Source organism: Oncorhynchus nerka, linkage group LG16 (assembly GCF_034236695.1).
Source record: "Oncorhynchus nerka isolate Pitt River linkage group LG16, Oner_Uvic_2.0, whole genome shotgun sequence".
NCBI classification, from domain to species: Eukaryota; Metazoa; Chordata; class Actinopteri; order Salmoniformes; family Salmonidae; genus Oncorhynchus; species Oncorhynchus nerka.
Window position 1 is genome coordinate 5,894,813 of NC_088411.1, and position 17,035 is coordinate 5,911,847.

At 43.3% G+C, this 17,035-nt stretch overlaps 1 protein-coding gene across 1 annotated transcript; it reads left to right on the forward strand.

The window, feature by feature from the left end:
• Nucleotides 1-15,299: 15,299 nt before the first annotated feature.
• gall (galanin-like) lies at nucleotides 15,300-16,656 on the forward strand. The gene is made up of 5 exons (XM_029685582.2): nucleotides 15,300-15,380; nucleotides 15,633-15,687; nucleotides 16,145-16,240; nucleotides 16,391-16,456; nucleotides 16,601-16,656. Exons 1-5 carry the CDS (start codon nucleotides 15,300-15,302, stop codon nucleotides 16,654-16,656), a joined length of 354 nt encoding a protein of 117 aa, XP_029541442.1.
• Nucleotides 16,657-17,035: the final 379 nt, after the last annotated feature.

Genomic DNA, 17,035 nt, shown 5'->3' on the forward strand with positions numbered 1-17,035 from the left:
GTTCTTCTTTTTTTATAATGCACACCATATGTGCATTGAAGTACAGATTGAGCTTGTATTTATAATATAATATTACAATTATAATATGTATAATGCATGTATTATGTATTTATAACACCTGGATAATGAATCAATCAAGCATTTCACATTCTCCACTGGTTGAAATTAAGTATCTCATTGAAATACTACACCTTTCCTGTGTCCTCAGATTAATGCAGATGAAGGGAGTTAGATACGCATAGGAAGTGTAGTGTACTGTATTTTGTCTGTAAATATGAATTACAAATCAGCCTTTACTTAAATCATGTTTCTAGTCTATTGCATAGTTACAATGTGTAATCATTGATGTCCTAGGAGCAGGAGTGGTAAACACTGTTGAAGTGTATAATTGTAATACAAACATGCAGACACAGCATCATTCAAATAATGGAACTGCACCTTTATTTGCCAAGGAAGAATACATGACCAGTGAATATATTCAATGTACAGGCTACAATGTGGGGATCTCATGCGTGGTGATAACTACATGTGTATAGCACTTGGTACAGTAAAGTTATTATTTTCTACTCAATCCACAGGATTCATTATTGCCATTCAAACTTGAGGTCGATACAACAACTATGATAGCTGAGGTTCATAGATTGGTATTGTTACGGATACAGTTATCCTGTGTGTGTGTGTATCCTGTGTGTGTTTCTTTTCTCTCCTTCTCCCCTCACAGGTGAAAACCATCACTCCCCAATCAGTCATCAATCAGAAGACACACCTCCTCCTATTTCCTACCCTATCACAGTTCCTTCCCCATGGTTTAAAAACCCCATCATTTGTTTGCTCTAGAGCTCAATAGCTTAATCTCTAGCTCAATCTCTCTGTAAATGCCATGTCTGTAGGTCTCTGTGTTTCACTCTCGCTTTGTGTCTTAACCTCTCTTTTGTTTAAAGCACCTCCATAGCACTTTGTCATCACCTGTGAGTATTGTTTTTGGTTATGGTGTTTGTTTGTTGCTGGTGGGAAAAGGGGGAAACCAAGACAAGTCGCCCATGGGCATACACTACCCGTAGGTGAACTTTGTTAAATACACTAGTTAGAACTGGGCGGACCACCCACTGTATTTTTGGTTAGTTAGTTAGCTGTTGTTAAAGTAGGCTAGTCTAGCTTAGGGGTGTTTTTGAATACTTATTGTTTCTTTCCTTGGGTCCAGCTCAGCCCCTTTTCCTGCTCCCCCCATTACCGTGTGTTTATAAATAAACCTGGAGTTTGACGGTAGATTTCTGTTGTCGTGGTTATTTCGTTCACACTTTTACTTTGTCACAATAATAATTTGCATGAGTTATGTTACGGGTCTCATTACCATCCCCCTAGACTGTCGGGCCAAAAGGGATTCGTAACATAAGTGGGGGCTCGTCCGGGATCTGTCATAACTGACACCCATGCCGCTCATGTAGATTGTTGTAGTGGTATAGTTCAGTGTTGAGCGTCATAGCTGAAGTAGCATTAGTGTTTGCTATTTTCTTTGGCACTTGTGAAGTAGTGTAAAATGACTACTTTTGATTTGAAATCCTTTTTGGATAACCCTTCGTGGGAGGTTTTTGACAAATGTCGTAGAGTTGATTTAATGACCTTGGCTGACCATTATTCAGTATCGATTCCGCAGAGTTTAGTTAAGGCGGAGGTTAAACGGCTAGTATTAAATGTATTGTTGGAAGAGCAGGTGCTTGTGTTACCGCTGCCTGAGTCTACTACCCCTGTAGGGGATGTTGCTGCTCCTGTAAGCCCATTGGTGTCTGATAATGAGGGCGAGGCTAAAACACCAGCCACATTGTCCCGTTTTGATCCACTCTCCCCACTGTCAAACGGTGATGCCAGGAGGGATGTCCGTTTAGCACAGTTCCAACTGGAGGTGGAAGAGAGAGCCCAAATTAGGCGAGAGACTCTCCAGTTGGAGATGTGTAAAATAGAGGCAGAAAAAGAACGAGAACAACGGCATTTGGAGATGTGTAAAATTGAGGCAGACAGAGAACAAAGGCAGTTGGAGTTCAAAATGCGCCAGATGGAACTGGAGGCAGAGACAGCGAGGCTAGCCTCCGGTCCTACTGTGCCTGTTTGTGAGCCGTCCTCACCTACTGTGTCCTCAAACAAGTTTGACATTAGTAGGCAGATTGCCTTAGTACCTTTGTTCAGAGAGTCAGAGGTTGACTCCTATTTTTGTGTATTTGAGCGTATAGCGGTAGCATTGAAATGGCCTGAAGAGGTATGGTGCCTATTACTTCAGTGTAAATTAACTGGTAAAGCCCAAGAGGTTTTGTCAGCGCTACCTCTGGAGGACAGTTTGAATTATGAAGTGGTCAAAGCTACTGTTCTTCGTGCCTATGAGCTTGTGCCTGAGGCATACCGACAGAGATTTAGGTCTCATAGAAAGTCTTCTAGTAAGACTTATGTGGAATTTGCTAGAGACAAGGGAAATCTGTTTGATAAATGGCATGCTGCTAGTAAGGTAACTGATTTCAACTCTCTCCGTGAGTTAATCTTGTTGGAAGAGTTTAAAAATTGCTTACCCGAACGCATTGTAGTTTACCTAAATGAACAGAAAGTATCCTCCCTGGCAGAAGCGTCTGTGTTGGCAGACGAGTTTGTGTTGAGGCACAAGAGTGTGTTTTCGGCTCAAACTGAGAGTAGAGCCACTGAGTTTCCTACCTTTAGCCCTAGTCGGCCAGCAGTAGTATATCAAGCACGCCAGAAGAATGAGCGTCCCTGTTTCTATTGTCATAAAGTAGGACATATGAGTAATGATTGCTTCCTGCTTAAACGCAAACAAGGGATGCCCCTTCGTGCCAAGCCACCAACAGGTGTTGCTCTAATTCGTACGGTTGTGAGGTCTGCAACAAAACAGGTGCCTCAGGGTAACTGTAGTTTGAAAGTCTCAATCCCCGACCGCAGTTATGAACCATTCATTTTCGAGGGGTTTGTGTCCCTAACGAATGACGAAGCGTCTCCACGACCGGTTAAAATCCTTAGAGATACTGGTGCGGCGCAGTCGTTTATATTGTCTGATGTGTTGCCCTTATCTGACGATACATACTGTGGTTCCAGTGTGTTAGTGCAGGGTATTGAAATGGGTTTTGTCCCAGTGCCATTGCACTTTGTGAAAGTACACTGTGAGTTAATCAGTGGAATATTCAGAGTGGGGGTACGCCCTATGTTGCCAGTGAAAGGTGTGACCTTTATAATGGGTAACGATATTGCCGGAGGAAAGGTAGTACCCGTATTGGAAGTATTGGATAAAAGTGACCACTCTCTCTCTAATGAGCTGGCACAGAGTTATCCACATGTGTTCCCCGCTTGTGCTGTCACTCGTGCTCAGGCACGACAAGAGGGTGACGTGATAGATTTGTCGAACACTGTTCTGTTCAAAGAGGTTGATCAAGAAGATGGATTGTGTGATACCTCTGAGAAGCTGATCACCTCTGACAAACAGCCCAGGAAAGAAGCAAAGAACGTTGAACTTATTGCTGATGCAATACAGTTACCAGTCACTCGTGAGCAGCTGATTGCTAACCAAAAGGTTGACAACAAGCTTGCTAAATGTTTTTCTAGTGTTGTCTCATTGGAAGATGTGAAGAAGAAGAACGTGGCTTACTTCATTGATGGTAATCTCCTCATGCGTAAATGGAAATCCCATGTTGACGCGGATGGAGATTGGAATGCTGTTTACCAAATAGTGATTCCTACAGCCTTTCGACAAAATGTGTTATCCCTTGCTCATGATCACCAGTGGTCTGGTCATTTAGGAATCACAAAAACTTATGATCGGATCCTTCGACATTTCTTTTGGCCGGGTTTAAAACAAGATGTGGCTCAGTTCTGTCGGACATGCCACACCTGTCAGATAACAGGAAAACCAAATCAGGTTATTCCTCCCGCTCCTCTTTGTCCCATACCTGTCATAGGTGAACCATTCGAGCATGTGGTGGTTGATTGTGTCGGACCGTTACGAAGACAAAATCGGGTAACCAGTTTTTGTTAACGATAATGTGTATGGCTACAAGATACCCCGAGGCCATTCCTCTGAGAAGGATTACAGCCCCGGTAGTGAGTAAAGCCTTAATAAAATTCTTCACGACATTCGGGTTACCTAGGGTGGTACAAAGCGATCAAGGTACCAATTTCCTATCCAAGCTCTTCAGGCAGGTGTTAAAATCCTTGTCAATTACGCACCGTGTGTCAGCGCCTATCACCCAGAGTCTCAGGGTGCACTTGAAAGATGGCATCAGACACTTAAGTCTATGCTACGTAAATATTGTTTGGAATCTGAGAAAGATTGGGATGAGGGAGTTCCTCTAGTTTTGTTTGCTGCTCGTGAAACTGTGCAGGAGTCCCTAGGTTTCAGCCCGGCTGAACTGGTGTTTGGTCACACAGTGAGAGGACCAATGAAAGTCCTTAAAGAACAGTTCTTGTCCCAAGAGTTGTGTACCAGAGATGAGAATGTGTTGGACTACATTAGTCGCTTTCGTGAGCGCCTACACCAAGCTTGTGCTCTCGCAAAGGAAGCTCTGTCTTCCTCACAGAGGAGCATGAAAAGACACTATGATAAAGAGGCTGTTTCTCGTCCACTACAGCCAGGTGACCAAGTACTGGTGTTATTACCTGTTCCAGGATCTTCACTGTCAGCTCATTTCTCGGGTCCTTATTTAATTGAAAAGAAAATAAGTGAAACTGACTATGTGCTTCAAACTCCTGATAGACAACGCCAATCTCGTGTGTGTCACATTAACATGTTGAAAGCTTACCACACCCGACCCATCACACAGTTAGAGAGTTCAAAAACAGAGGAAGGTACTGCTGTCTCCTCTACTACTACTGCTATGATAGTGGACTGTCATATTGATGATGTTGATGGCTTGGAGTTGCGCAATACTCAGCAGCAGAGTGTTAGATTGCCCAACTCAGAAATGCTGCTGTCTATCCAATCCGGTCTGGTTCATTTAACGGATAGACAGGCCAATGATATTGTGAGGCTACTACACAGTTTTCCATGTCTCTTTAATGACGTTCCTACTCGCACAAATGTGTTGGAACATGACATTAATGTTGGAAATGCTACACCTATCAAGCAACACCCTTATCGTATCAACGCTTCCAAGAGGAAGATAATGAGGGATGAGGTGAGATATTTGTTGGAGAATGACCTGGCTAAGCCAAGTTCAAGCCCTTGGAGTTCTCCTTGCATTCTGGTTCCTAAACCTGATGGTACGTCCAGGTTATGTACGGATTATCGAAAGGTAAATTCTGTCACAATGCCAGATTCGTTCCCGTTACCACGACTGGACGACTGTATCGACACTATTGGTGCTGCTAAGTATGTAACCAAGTTAGACCTCTTAAAAGGTTACTGGCAGGTTCCGTTAACTTCACGTGCTTCTGAGATTTCTGCCTTTGTGACCCCAGACAACTTCCTACAGTACTCAGTCATGGCTTTTGGGATGCGAAATGCACCAGCCACTTTCCAACGACTGGTTAACTCCGTATTAGCTGGCGTTCCTAATTGTAGTGTATACCTTGATGACCTAGTGATTTATTCGTCTGAGTGGTCAGATCATGTTGACTCGCTAAGGGTAGTATGTGAACGGTTGGCAGCTGCTTCTCTAACCCTGAACTTGGCAAAGTGTGAGTTTGGGAAGGCTACTGTTACCTATCTCGGTAAAGAGGTTGGCCATGGACAGGTGCGCCCTGTTGGTGCCAAGGTCTTGGCTATAACTGCATTCCCTGCACCTACCACCAGACGAGAGCTACGCCGCTTTTTAGGGATGGTTGGCTACTACCGTAGCTTCTGTAAACATTTCTCTGCGGTAGTTGCTCCATTGACCGATTTGCTTAGTCCGGCTAGATCATTTGTGTGGTCCCCTAATTGCAAGAGAGCTTTTGAATCAGCGAAAGCACTCTTATGTAGTACACCTGTACTTGCTGCTCCAGATTTTGAACAACCGTTCAAACTTGAGGTAGATGCTAGTGCCAGAGGTGCTGGTGCTGTTCTACTGCAGCAGGACAAGAGTGGAGTGGATCATCCCGTTTGTTATTTTTCACGTAAATTTAATAAATGTCAAACAAACTATGCGACAATAGAACAAGAAGCTCTTGCTTTGTTGTTGGCTCTGCAATACTTTGAAGTATATATTGGTTCCAGTGCCCTACCCGTGATTGTATATACTGACCATAACCCCTTAGTTTTTCTCCTTAGTTTTTCTCCACCGACTGTACAACCAGAACCAGCGCCTTATGCGTTGGGCGCTGATTGTACAAAATTATCATTTGGAGATCCGCCACAAAAAGGATTCTGATAATGTGTTGGCAGATGCTTTGTCTCGTGTGTGAAAATGATTTCTGTATGTTTTGCAAGGTTGTTGCTTTGTTGTGAGTATTCATTGAAATACTGTAGTCGCAACCCCTAGGGTTGCTCTTTTAAGGGAGGGAGTGTTACGGATACAGTTATCCTGTGTGTGTGTGTATCCTGTGTGTGTTTCTTTTCTCTCCTTCTCCCCTCACAGGTGAAAGCCATCACTCCCCAATCAGTCAACAATCAATCATCAATCAGAAGACACACCTCCTCCTATTTCCTACCCTATCACAGTTCCTTCCCCATGGTTTAAAAACCCCATCATTTGTTTGCTCTAGAGCTCAATAGCTCAATCTCTAGCTCAATCTCTAGCTCAATCTCTCTGTAAATGCCATGTCTGTAGGTCTCTGTGTTTCACTCTCGCTTTGTGTCTTAACCTCTCTTTTGTTTAAAGCACCTCCATAGCACTTTGTCATCACCTGTGAGTATTGTTTTTGGTTATGGTGTTTGTTTGTTGCTGGTGGGAAAAGGGGGAAACCAAGACAAGTCGCCCATGGGCATACACTACCCGTAGGTGAACTTTGTTAAATACACTAGTTAGAACTGGGCGGACCACCCACTGTATTTTTGGTTAGTTAGTTAGCTGTTGTTAACCTGTTGCTTCTACTCGGGACGCTTGCGTCCCAACTAGAGCTCTGGAAATGCAAATGCGCTACGCTAAATGCTAATAGTATTAGTTAAAACTCAAAAGTTCATTAAAATACACATGCAGGGTATCGAATTAAAGCTACACTCGTTGTGAATCCAGGCAACAAGTCAGATTTTTAAAATGCTTTTCGGCGAAAGCATGAGAAGCTATTATCTGATAGCATGTAACACCCAAAAAGACCCACAGGGGACGTAAACAAAATAATTAGCATTTCGGCGTTACACAAACCGCACAATAAAATAGAAAACATTCATTACCTTTCACCATCTTCTTTGTTGGCACTCCTAGATGTCCCATAAACACTATTTGGGTCTTTATTTCGATTAAATCGGTCCATATAAAGCCTAGATATCGTTATATGTAGACTGTGTGATAAACGAAAAAACATTGTTTCAAAACGTAACGTCATTTTTTAAAATTCAAAAATTCGACGATAAACTTTCACAAAACACTTCGAAATACGTTTGTAATGCAACTTTAGGTATTAGTAAACGTTAATAAGCGATAAAATTCATCAGGAGGCGATGTAAAGATCATTAGCTGTCCGTCTGGAAAAATGTCCGGCTAGAAACTCAACGAAAATATCCGGTCCTAGACCTGAAGAAATACGGTGCCTCGCATGTGTTTGACCAAGAAAAAACTCAAAGGGAAATGACAAGACTCTAGACACCGTGTGGAAGCTGTAGGTACTGCAACCTCAGTCAATTAATTGTGGTTCACCTTTATCAATGGGTTCAAGTAGCGCATGGATATATTTTCCCATTTTCAGTGATCAGTTTTTCCTGTGCTTTTCGATGTAAATGCCGTTCTGGTAAAGCCACAGCAGTGATTTAACCAGTTTTATAAACGTCTGAGTGTTTTCTATCCACACAGACTAAGCAAATGCATATACTATATTCCTGGCATGAGTAGCAGGGCGCTGAAATGTTGCGCGATTTTTAACAGAATGTTCAAAAAAGTAGAGGGTCGACTTAAGAGGTTAAAGTAGGCTAGTCTAGCTTAGGGGTGTTTTTGAATACTTATTGTTTCTTTCCTTGGGTCCAGCTCAGCCCCTTTTCCTGCTCCCCCCATTACCGTGTGTTTATAAATAGACCTGGAGTTTGACGGTAGATTTCTGTTGTCGTGGTTATTTCGTTCACACTTTTACTTTGTCACAATAATAATTTGCATGAGTTATGTTACGGGTCTCATTACCATCCCCCCTAGACTGTCGGGCCAAAAGGGATTCGTAACAGTATGAATATTAGTTCAGAACCTAACATTTAGGGTCCATACACAGATCGGCTACATACTGTAGCTACCTACACATCCATAGGCATACAGTTATTTGTATCCTCCACTACACAATAAGAAAGTAAATAGTTAGTTAGCTATGTTACTTCAGCTGCATTGCACAGAAAATATAAGCAAGGCAAGCTTACGCATTTGTACTTTTCAATTTGCAGTAAATGCTTTAGCTTGCTAGATTCTTTACATCCACTGTTTCACAAGATGACAGCCTGGTTTGCTGGTATTCTCAGAATTCCCTAAAACATTAAACAACACCAATTACAATTTCATGCTCATGTCATAACAATAGCTAGCTAACTTGCTAAATAGCGATTTTCGTAAATTAACTTTATGACCCAAAAATATGCACAATCATTTGTCTCTACATCAACTAACATATTCCTCTCAATTGTAAATGTTTTGCTTGACTCGTTATGACGTTACAATTACTTACATTAGATTCCACTGTAATGTTTTGTCAGCCATCTTTGCTGAAGAAAGTCATCAGGGACGGGTGGCTCGCGTCAAATTTGTCATTGGAACCACTCGATATGATTGGTCATATAAAAACCTTCGGAAGCAAATACATAATGAGTGCTCTAACTCCCCCTTGCAGTGGTCTGGAGCAATGAAGCCAGGACGCTGGGTACCTCGAAGTCCTGCGGTGTTACTTCGCAACTTTTAAAGGAGGAACCACTATACCAGATGAGCTAAATTACTTCTATGCTCGCTTCGAGGCAAATAACACTGAAACATGCATGAGAGCATCAGCTGTTCTTGATAACTTTGTGTTCACGCTCTCTGCAGCTGATGTGATTAAGATCTTTAAACAGGTCAACATCCACAGATGGATTACCAGGACGTGTACTCCGAGCATGCGCTGACCAACTGGCAAGTGTCTTCCCTGATATTTTCAACCTCTCCCTGCCTGACTCTGTAATACCAACATGTTTCAAGCAGACCACCATGGTCCCTGTGCCCAAAAACACTAAGGTAACCTGCCTAAATGACTACCAAACCCGTAGCACTCACGTCTGTTGCCATGAAATGCTTTGAAAGGCTGGTCATGGCTCACATCAACACCATTATCCCAGAAAACCTAGACCCACCCCATTGTGCATACCACCCCAACAGACCCACAGATTATTATTTTAAATGTTTATTTATTTCACCTTTATTTAACCAAGTAGGCCAGGTGAGAAGATGTTCTCATTTACAACTGCGACCTGGCTAAGATATAGCAAAGCAGTGTGACAAATACAACAACAGAGTTACACATGGGATAAACAAACGTACAGTCAATAACACAAATAGAAAATCTGTGTACAGTTTGTGCAAATGAAGTAAGGAGGTAAGGCAATAAATAGCCCAATAGTAGCGAAGTAATTACAATTTAGCAATTTACACTGGAGTGGTGTATGTGCAGATGAGGATGTGCAAGTAGAAATACTGGTGTGCAAAAGAGCAGAAATACAAAAACAAATATGGGGATGAGGAAGGTAGTTAGTTGGATGGGCTATTTACAGATGGGCTGTGTACAGCGATCGGTAAGCTGCTCTGACAGCTGACGCTTAAAGTTAGTGAGGGAGATATAGGTCTCCAACTGATATTTGCAATTTGTTCCAGTTATTGGCAGCAGAGAACTGGAAGGAAAGGTCGGCCAAAGGAGATTTTGGGGATGACCAGTGAAATATACCTGCTGGAGCACGTGTTACGAGTGGGTGTTGCTATGGTGACCAGTGAGCTGAGATAAGGCAGAGCTATACCTAGCAAAGACTTATAGATGACCTGGAGCCAGTGGGTTTGGTGACAAATATGAAGCGAGGACCAGCCAACGAGAGCATACAGGTCGCAGTGGTGGGTAGTATATGGGGCTTTGGTAACAAAACAAATGGCACTGTAATAAACTGCATCCAATTTGCTGAGTAGAGTGTTGGAGGCTAATTTGTAAATGACATCGCCAAAGTCAAGGATTGGTAGGATAGTCAGTTTTATAAGGGTAAGTTTGGCAGCATGAGTGAAGGAGGCTGTGTTGCATAATAGGAAGCCAATTCTAGATTTAACTTTGGATTGGAGATGCTTAAGGTGAGTCTGGAAGGAGAGTTTACAGTCTAGCCAGACACCTATGTATTTATAGTTGTCCACATATTCTAAGTCAGAACCGTCCAGAGTAGTGATGCTAGTCGGGTGGGCAGGTGGGGGCAGCGATTGGTTGAAGAGCATGCATTTCATTTGACTAGCATTTAAGAGCAGTTGGAGGCCACGGAAGGAGAGTTGCATGGCGTTGAAGCTTGTCTGGAGGTTTGTTAACACAGTATCCAAAGAAGGGACAGATGTATACAGAATGTTGTCGTCTGCGTAGATGATACAAATAAAAAGTCCCTAGTGGACGAAACCAATATGATAGCTTCATAGACAAAGGAAAGGGGTGGAGACAGCTCAAGTGCGGGAAACTCAGAGCTGATAACTACACTCATAGAAATTGCTAATACTTTGAACATGAACAACCACTCATTAGAAAAAAAAGCAATTTTACATATTTACGAGTCTACGCCTTTGTTGTCCCTCTCTGTGATCGCTGTCTGTATCCCCGGACTGGGGACCCTCGCTGGAGGCTCTGGACTGGAGGCCATTGCTGGAGGCTCCGGACTGGAGGCCGTCGTTGGAGGCTCCGGACTGGAGGCCGTCGTTGGAGGCCTCGTGCCATGACTCCTCACTGGAGGTTTCGTGCCATGGATCATCACTGGAGGCTTCGTGCTATGGATCATCACTGGAGGCTTCGTGCCATGGATCATCACTGGAGGTTTTGTGCCATGGATCATCACTGAAGGCTTCATGCCATGGATCATCACTGGAGGATTCATTTTACATTTACATTTAAGTCATTTAGCAGACGCTCTTATCCAGAGCGACTTACAAATTGGTGCATTCACCTTAAGACATCCAGTGGAACAGCCACTTTACAATAGTGCATCTAAATCTTTTAAGGGGGGGGAGGGTGAGAAGGATTACTTTATCCTATCCTAGGTATTCCTGAAAGAGGTGGGGTTTCAGGTGTCTCCGGAAGGTGGTGATTGACTCCGCTGTCCTGGCGTCGTGAGGGAGTTTGTTCCACCATTGGGGGGCCAGAGCAGCGAACAGTTTTGACTGGGCTGCGCGGGAACTGTACTTCCTCAGTGGTAGGGAGGCGAGCAGGCCAGAGGTGGATGAACGCAGTGCCCTTGTTTGGGTGTAGGGCCTGATCAGAGCCTGGAGGTACTGAGGTGCCGTTCCCCTCACAGCTCCGTAGGCAAGCACCATGGTCTTGTAGCGGATGCGAGCTTCAACTGGAAGCCAGTGGAGAGAGCGGAGGAGCGGGGTGACGTGAGAGAACTTGGGAAGGTTGAACACCAGACGGGCTGCGGCGTTCTGGATGAGTTGTAGGGGTTTTATGGCACAGGCAGGGAGCCCAGCCAACAGCGAGTTGCAGTAATCCAGACGGGAGATGACAAGTGCCTGGATTAGGACCTGCGCTGCTTCCTGTGTGAGGCAGGGTCGTACTCTGCGGATGTTGTAGAGCATGAACCTACAAGAACGGGCCACCGCCTTGATGTTAGTTGAGAACGACAGGGTGTTGTCCAGGATCACGCCAAGGTTCTTAGCGCTCTGGGAGGAGGACACAATGGAGTTGTCAACCGTGATGGCGAGATCATGGAACGGGCAGTCCTTCCCGGGAGGAAGAGCAGCTCCGTCTTGCCGAGGTTCAGCTTGAGGTGGTGATCCGTCATCCACACTGATATGTCTGCCAGACATGCAGAGATGCGATTCGCCACCTGGTCATCAGAAGGGGGAAAGGAGAAGATTAATTGTGTGTCGTCTGCATAGCAATGATAGGAGAGACCATGTGAGGTTATGACAGAGCCAAGTGACTTGGTGTATAGCGAGAATAGGAGAGGGCCTAGAACAGAGCCCTGGGGGACGCCAGTGGTGAGAGCGCGTGGTGAGGAGACAGATTCTCGCCACGCCACCTGGTAGGAGCGACCTGTCAGGTAGGACGCAATCCAAGCGTGGGCCGCGCCGGAGATGCCCAACTCGGAGAGGGTGGAGAGGAGGATCTGATGGTTCACAGTATCGAAGGCAGCCGATAGGTCTAGAAGGATGAGAGCAGAGCCATGCCATGGATCATCACTGGAGGCTTCTTGCCATGGATCATCACTGGAGGCTTCGTGCCATGGATCATCGCTGGAGGCTTCTTGCCATGGATGATCACTGGAGTGAGGAGACGTATGGGCAGCCTGGTGCGTGGAGCTGCCACAGGGCTCAACAGGCTGGGGAGACATACAGGAGGCTTGGTTCTGGGAGCAGGCACAGGACTGACCAGGCTGGGGAGACATACAGGAGGCTTGTTTCTTGGCGCAGGCACTGGATACACTGGGCCGTGGAGGCGCACTGAAGGTCTCGAGCGTAGAGCCTGCACAACCCGTCCTGGCTGGATGGTTATCTTCGCCCTGCAAATGCGGGGCGCTGGCACAGGACGCACTTGGTTGTGCAGACGCACCGAAGACACAGTGCGTAGAGCCGGCACAGGATATCCTGGGCCGAAGAGACGCACTGGAGACCAGGCGCGCTGAGCCGGCACCATCTGCCCTGGTTGGATGCTCACCCTAACCCGGCAGATGCGGGGAGCTAGGATGTAGCGCATCGGGCTGTGAATGCGCACTGCATAACACGGTGCCTGACCAGTACCACGCTTCTCCCCACGGTAAGCACGGGGAGTTGGCTCAGGTCTATAACCCGACTCTGCCAATCTCCCAGTGTTCGTCTCGTGCCTGCTTCGTTGCCGTGACCCTGGTATCGTTGTCATTCCTCCCTTGCTACTTCCGCCTGTTTCCATGGCAGGGTCTTGTCCCCTGACATAACCTGCTCCTATGTCCAAGATGTCCTCCACTCTCTCTTCTCCTGGGCCCAGGATCCATGCTCCTCCTGGACACGCTGCTTGGTCCTTTGTTTGTGGGAAGTTCTGTCACGGCCGTCGTTCAAGGAAGACCAAAGCGCAGAGTGGTGAGCATACATTTTCTTTTATTTAGAATGTCGCCAACAAAACAAGAAATAACAAATACGACCGTGAAGCTTACAAGGGCTATAGTACCCCTAACAAAGACAACTTCCCACAATGACAAAAGGGAAAAGGCTGCCTAAGTATGATTCCCAATCAGAGACAACGACAGACAGCTGTCCCTGATTGAGAACCATACCCGGCCAAAACATACACAAAAACATAGAAAACAGAACATAGAATGCCCACCCAAATCACACCCTGACCAAACCAAATAAATGTCGCCAACAAAACAAGAAATAACAAATACGACCGTGAAGCTTACAAGGGCTATAGTACCCCTAACAAAGACAACTTCCCACAATGACAAAAGGGAAAAGGCTGCCTAAGTATGATTCCCAATCAGAGACAACGATAGACAGCTGTCCCTGATTGAGAACCATACCCGGCCAAAACATACACAAAAACATAGAAAACAGAACATAGAATGCCCACCCAAATCACACCCTGACCAAACCAAATAGAGACATAAAAAGGCTTTCTATCGTCAGGACGTGACACATATAAAGGCTAAATAAAATGTGTTATATGTATTTTGATGTAAAAAATTTACTATTATTGATGATGGCCTCATCTTACTGACTAACTTTAATTTGGATATAGTTTACCAAATTGATGTAGCCATGATCATTTTATTGAGTGAATTTGCGTGTGACCTAAAAGTGAGATCTCTGTGAAATATTATTTGAGTACATTTTGCCTCATCACTTTGCGCATGTCCTCTCATTATCGGTTTCAGCAACAGCAGCACCAATCACAATGAATAATGTTAATTATGGAGAAAAGGCATTACTCAGGGGGACATTAGACGAACACGCATCGATCACACACTCAAAAATGAAGTGAGACCGACGCTCTCATGGGAAGTGTTGACATACCTTATTGATCATCACCATATAAGTCTAGTGGAGAGCACTGTCGGTTGTATTTGTTGTTTCTTCTGAGAACTGATCAAATTCATTTCGACAAAAAAGGTATGCTATTTTGGATGCACATTTGTTTATACACGTGCTGATTATCTGAGGATTGCTTTAGTAATTTCCAGGGTCATTCTGCAGTTTTGTACTTTGTCTTCAATTGTCATGCATTCATCTGTGGTCCAATGTCTTTGTCATTATGAGCAGTGTTACAACATTTGACTAAGCACATTTGTTTACTCTCTGATATAATTGGGTGGATTTTAATGTAAGGCGATATGAATGTTTCATCTCTGTCCATTTAGGACAAATGGAACATTTTGTTTTGTATTTTGTAGGTATGAGCAATATCCAACTCCAATTCTTGGTTGCTTACTCTCAAACACAAATCTGGACGAAGTTGACACAATTACATATATCATTTATCATGCTGAAATGATTCCAGGGTTAATATAAATGTGATGTCAGCTGTCTTTATCCTCTGTCTGTTGGATTCAGTTTGTTGATTATGTCCATGTCTGTGAATTATTGACGGATATCTCAACAGTTTACACACTTGTTATGTGCTAAGATGTTTAGGTTGCTGATATCCAATACCATATGAATAATACACATTTTGTCATTGAAAATGGTTGTTTTGTTAAACACTTAAGGTCACATTCGAAGCATTCAAAGTATATTTGGCGGGTTGAGCTAACAATTCACAAACAGAATGAACCTGCATATCCTGATGTATGTTCCCCAAGTGGCTTTATTTATTAGAACAATGATTTTTCCCACAATGGAATTTTTGACCAGGGAGCATATACCCGTGTGCAGGATTATTGTATTAAAACTCATCTCGGAAACTCAGAGGTAAAATCTTGCATAATGTGGTCAGATGTTATGTAGTCTGCGTATATTTAAACTAATTAAGATATGGTCACATTGAGACCTGCTTAACAAACACAGAATATGTGATGTGTTTTCTATCAACAGATGCAAAGACGTAATACCATTCTGTGTGCATTTCTTGTCCTCTTTGGACAACTGTCTGAATCCAGTGGAATTTCATTAATGGTAAGAGCAAATCTATGGAGTTATTGCTAAAGTTAAATTCTATTTTGCCACCTACATTTGTTTCAAATAAAAATATATATTCATTATGATCATGAGTGAACTTTAATTTCACAATTTAAAATCAATTAAAGTAGATTACGGATGTTGCTTGTTTGCTTAAAGATATTTCATTAATTTAAAGATTTTTACTCCAATCAACATTCAGAATGTTGTTGACATTCCATCATTGTGTTAATTCTTTTTTTTTATTAGGGTTCAGAAAAGAGAGGTTGGACACTGAATAGTGCAGGATACCTCCTTGGGCCCTGTGAGTTACCCTCATCTGTACTCCAAGTACATCTTAGAACATAATACACTGACCGACCGCATCGTTTTCATATTAAGCATGAGCACAGGTGAAACCTTTTACCCACCTATGCTAATGCTTAATACGAAAACTGTGCTGTAAGATCAGTGATGGCCAACAATAGTGGGGTGGGATAATGGCAGATCAATTAATATGTTGATAGGCTTTGTGGGAGTTGTATGTGAGTGATGTATGTCCGTGTATGTTGAAGAGGATGTGTGTATGTCCTTTTGTCTTGTTATCTTGTGACTGAATAAAGAAACAATATATTCATGAAGGGATGGCTAACCCTTCTCCTGTGGAGCTAATGGTTGTGCAGGATATTTCTAGGAGAAGGTTCAAACAGGTCCATGGAAACGGTCGCAGAGGAAAACCAGTTTGAACCGGTCAGACCATGTCTGTCTTTCTCCTTACTCAGATGCACAACGAACGCTGACTGTGAGACATAGACCCCTACTGGGCAAAAGGAGTGTTTGGGAAGATGATGTGAAAACATTCCAAAACAGTGAATACAGTGAGTCTCCCACCGTTTCCAAGTGTTTGTAAACTTACAGCTTACAATATTTCCTATTAGATTAACTTAATAATATTACCACATCGACAAACATGGGCTACTATTTGATGTTACTGTTGTGATTTTATACATTGAAATTGCATGTTCTAGAGTCTGTCATCGATGACGCCTACGTTCAAGCTTTTCTGGACTTCATTACTTACTTACGTCTGAAAGGTGAACTCTCTCCTTGTTGAAAAATTGGGTGTTGTACATTCAAAGAGTGTCTATGGCTTGAATGTGTGTTTTAAATTGGGTAACTTCTCTGTTGAATTTTTTCATAAATAATCAGTAATGTCAATGTCAACTTTTCTCCTGTAGAGATTGGAGAGATGGAGGATTTGAGCACCCATTATCTTGCAGAAACGAAGTCATAATAAGAAATCAGTACTCCTCTCCTATTGTCAAAACATAATTTTCCACCTGTTCCTATGGTACTCAACTGCTTTTTCAATGGTATGACAAAACAATGTAAATAAACTTACTTTCTATTATGCATTTTTATTTATATAATTTTTCTCTATGTTCTTGTCTTTTTAAGGACTCTTAGAAGACTAGGCCTAGGTTGGCAAAAAAATATCATCATTCACTTTGAACTGGACTGTGTGTTTACAGGCAGTTGCAACAGCATGACTTTATATCATTAGAACACTTTTGCCAAAAGCCACAAAATACACCTGAATGGATTTCTGCAAATATGTCAATACCATGGGATTCCTCTTACATTTTGGAACTTTACAGTCCTATCGATCAAAC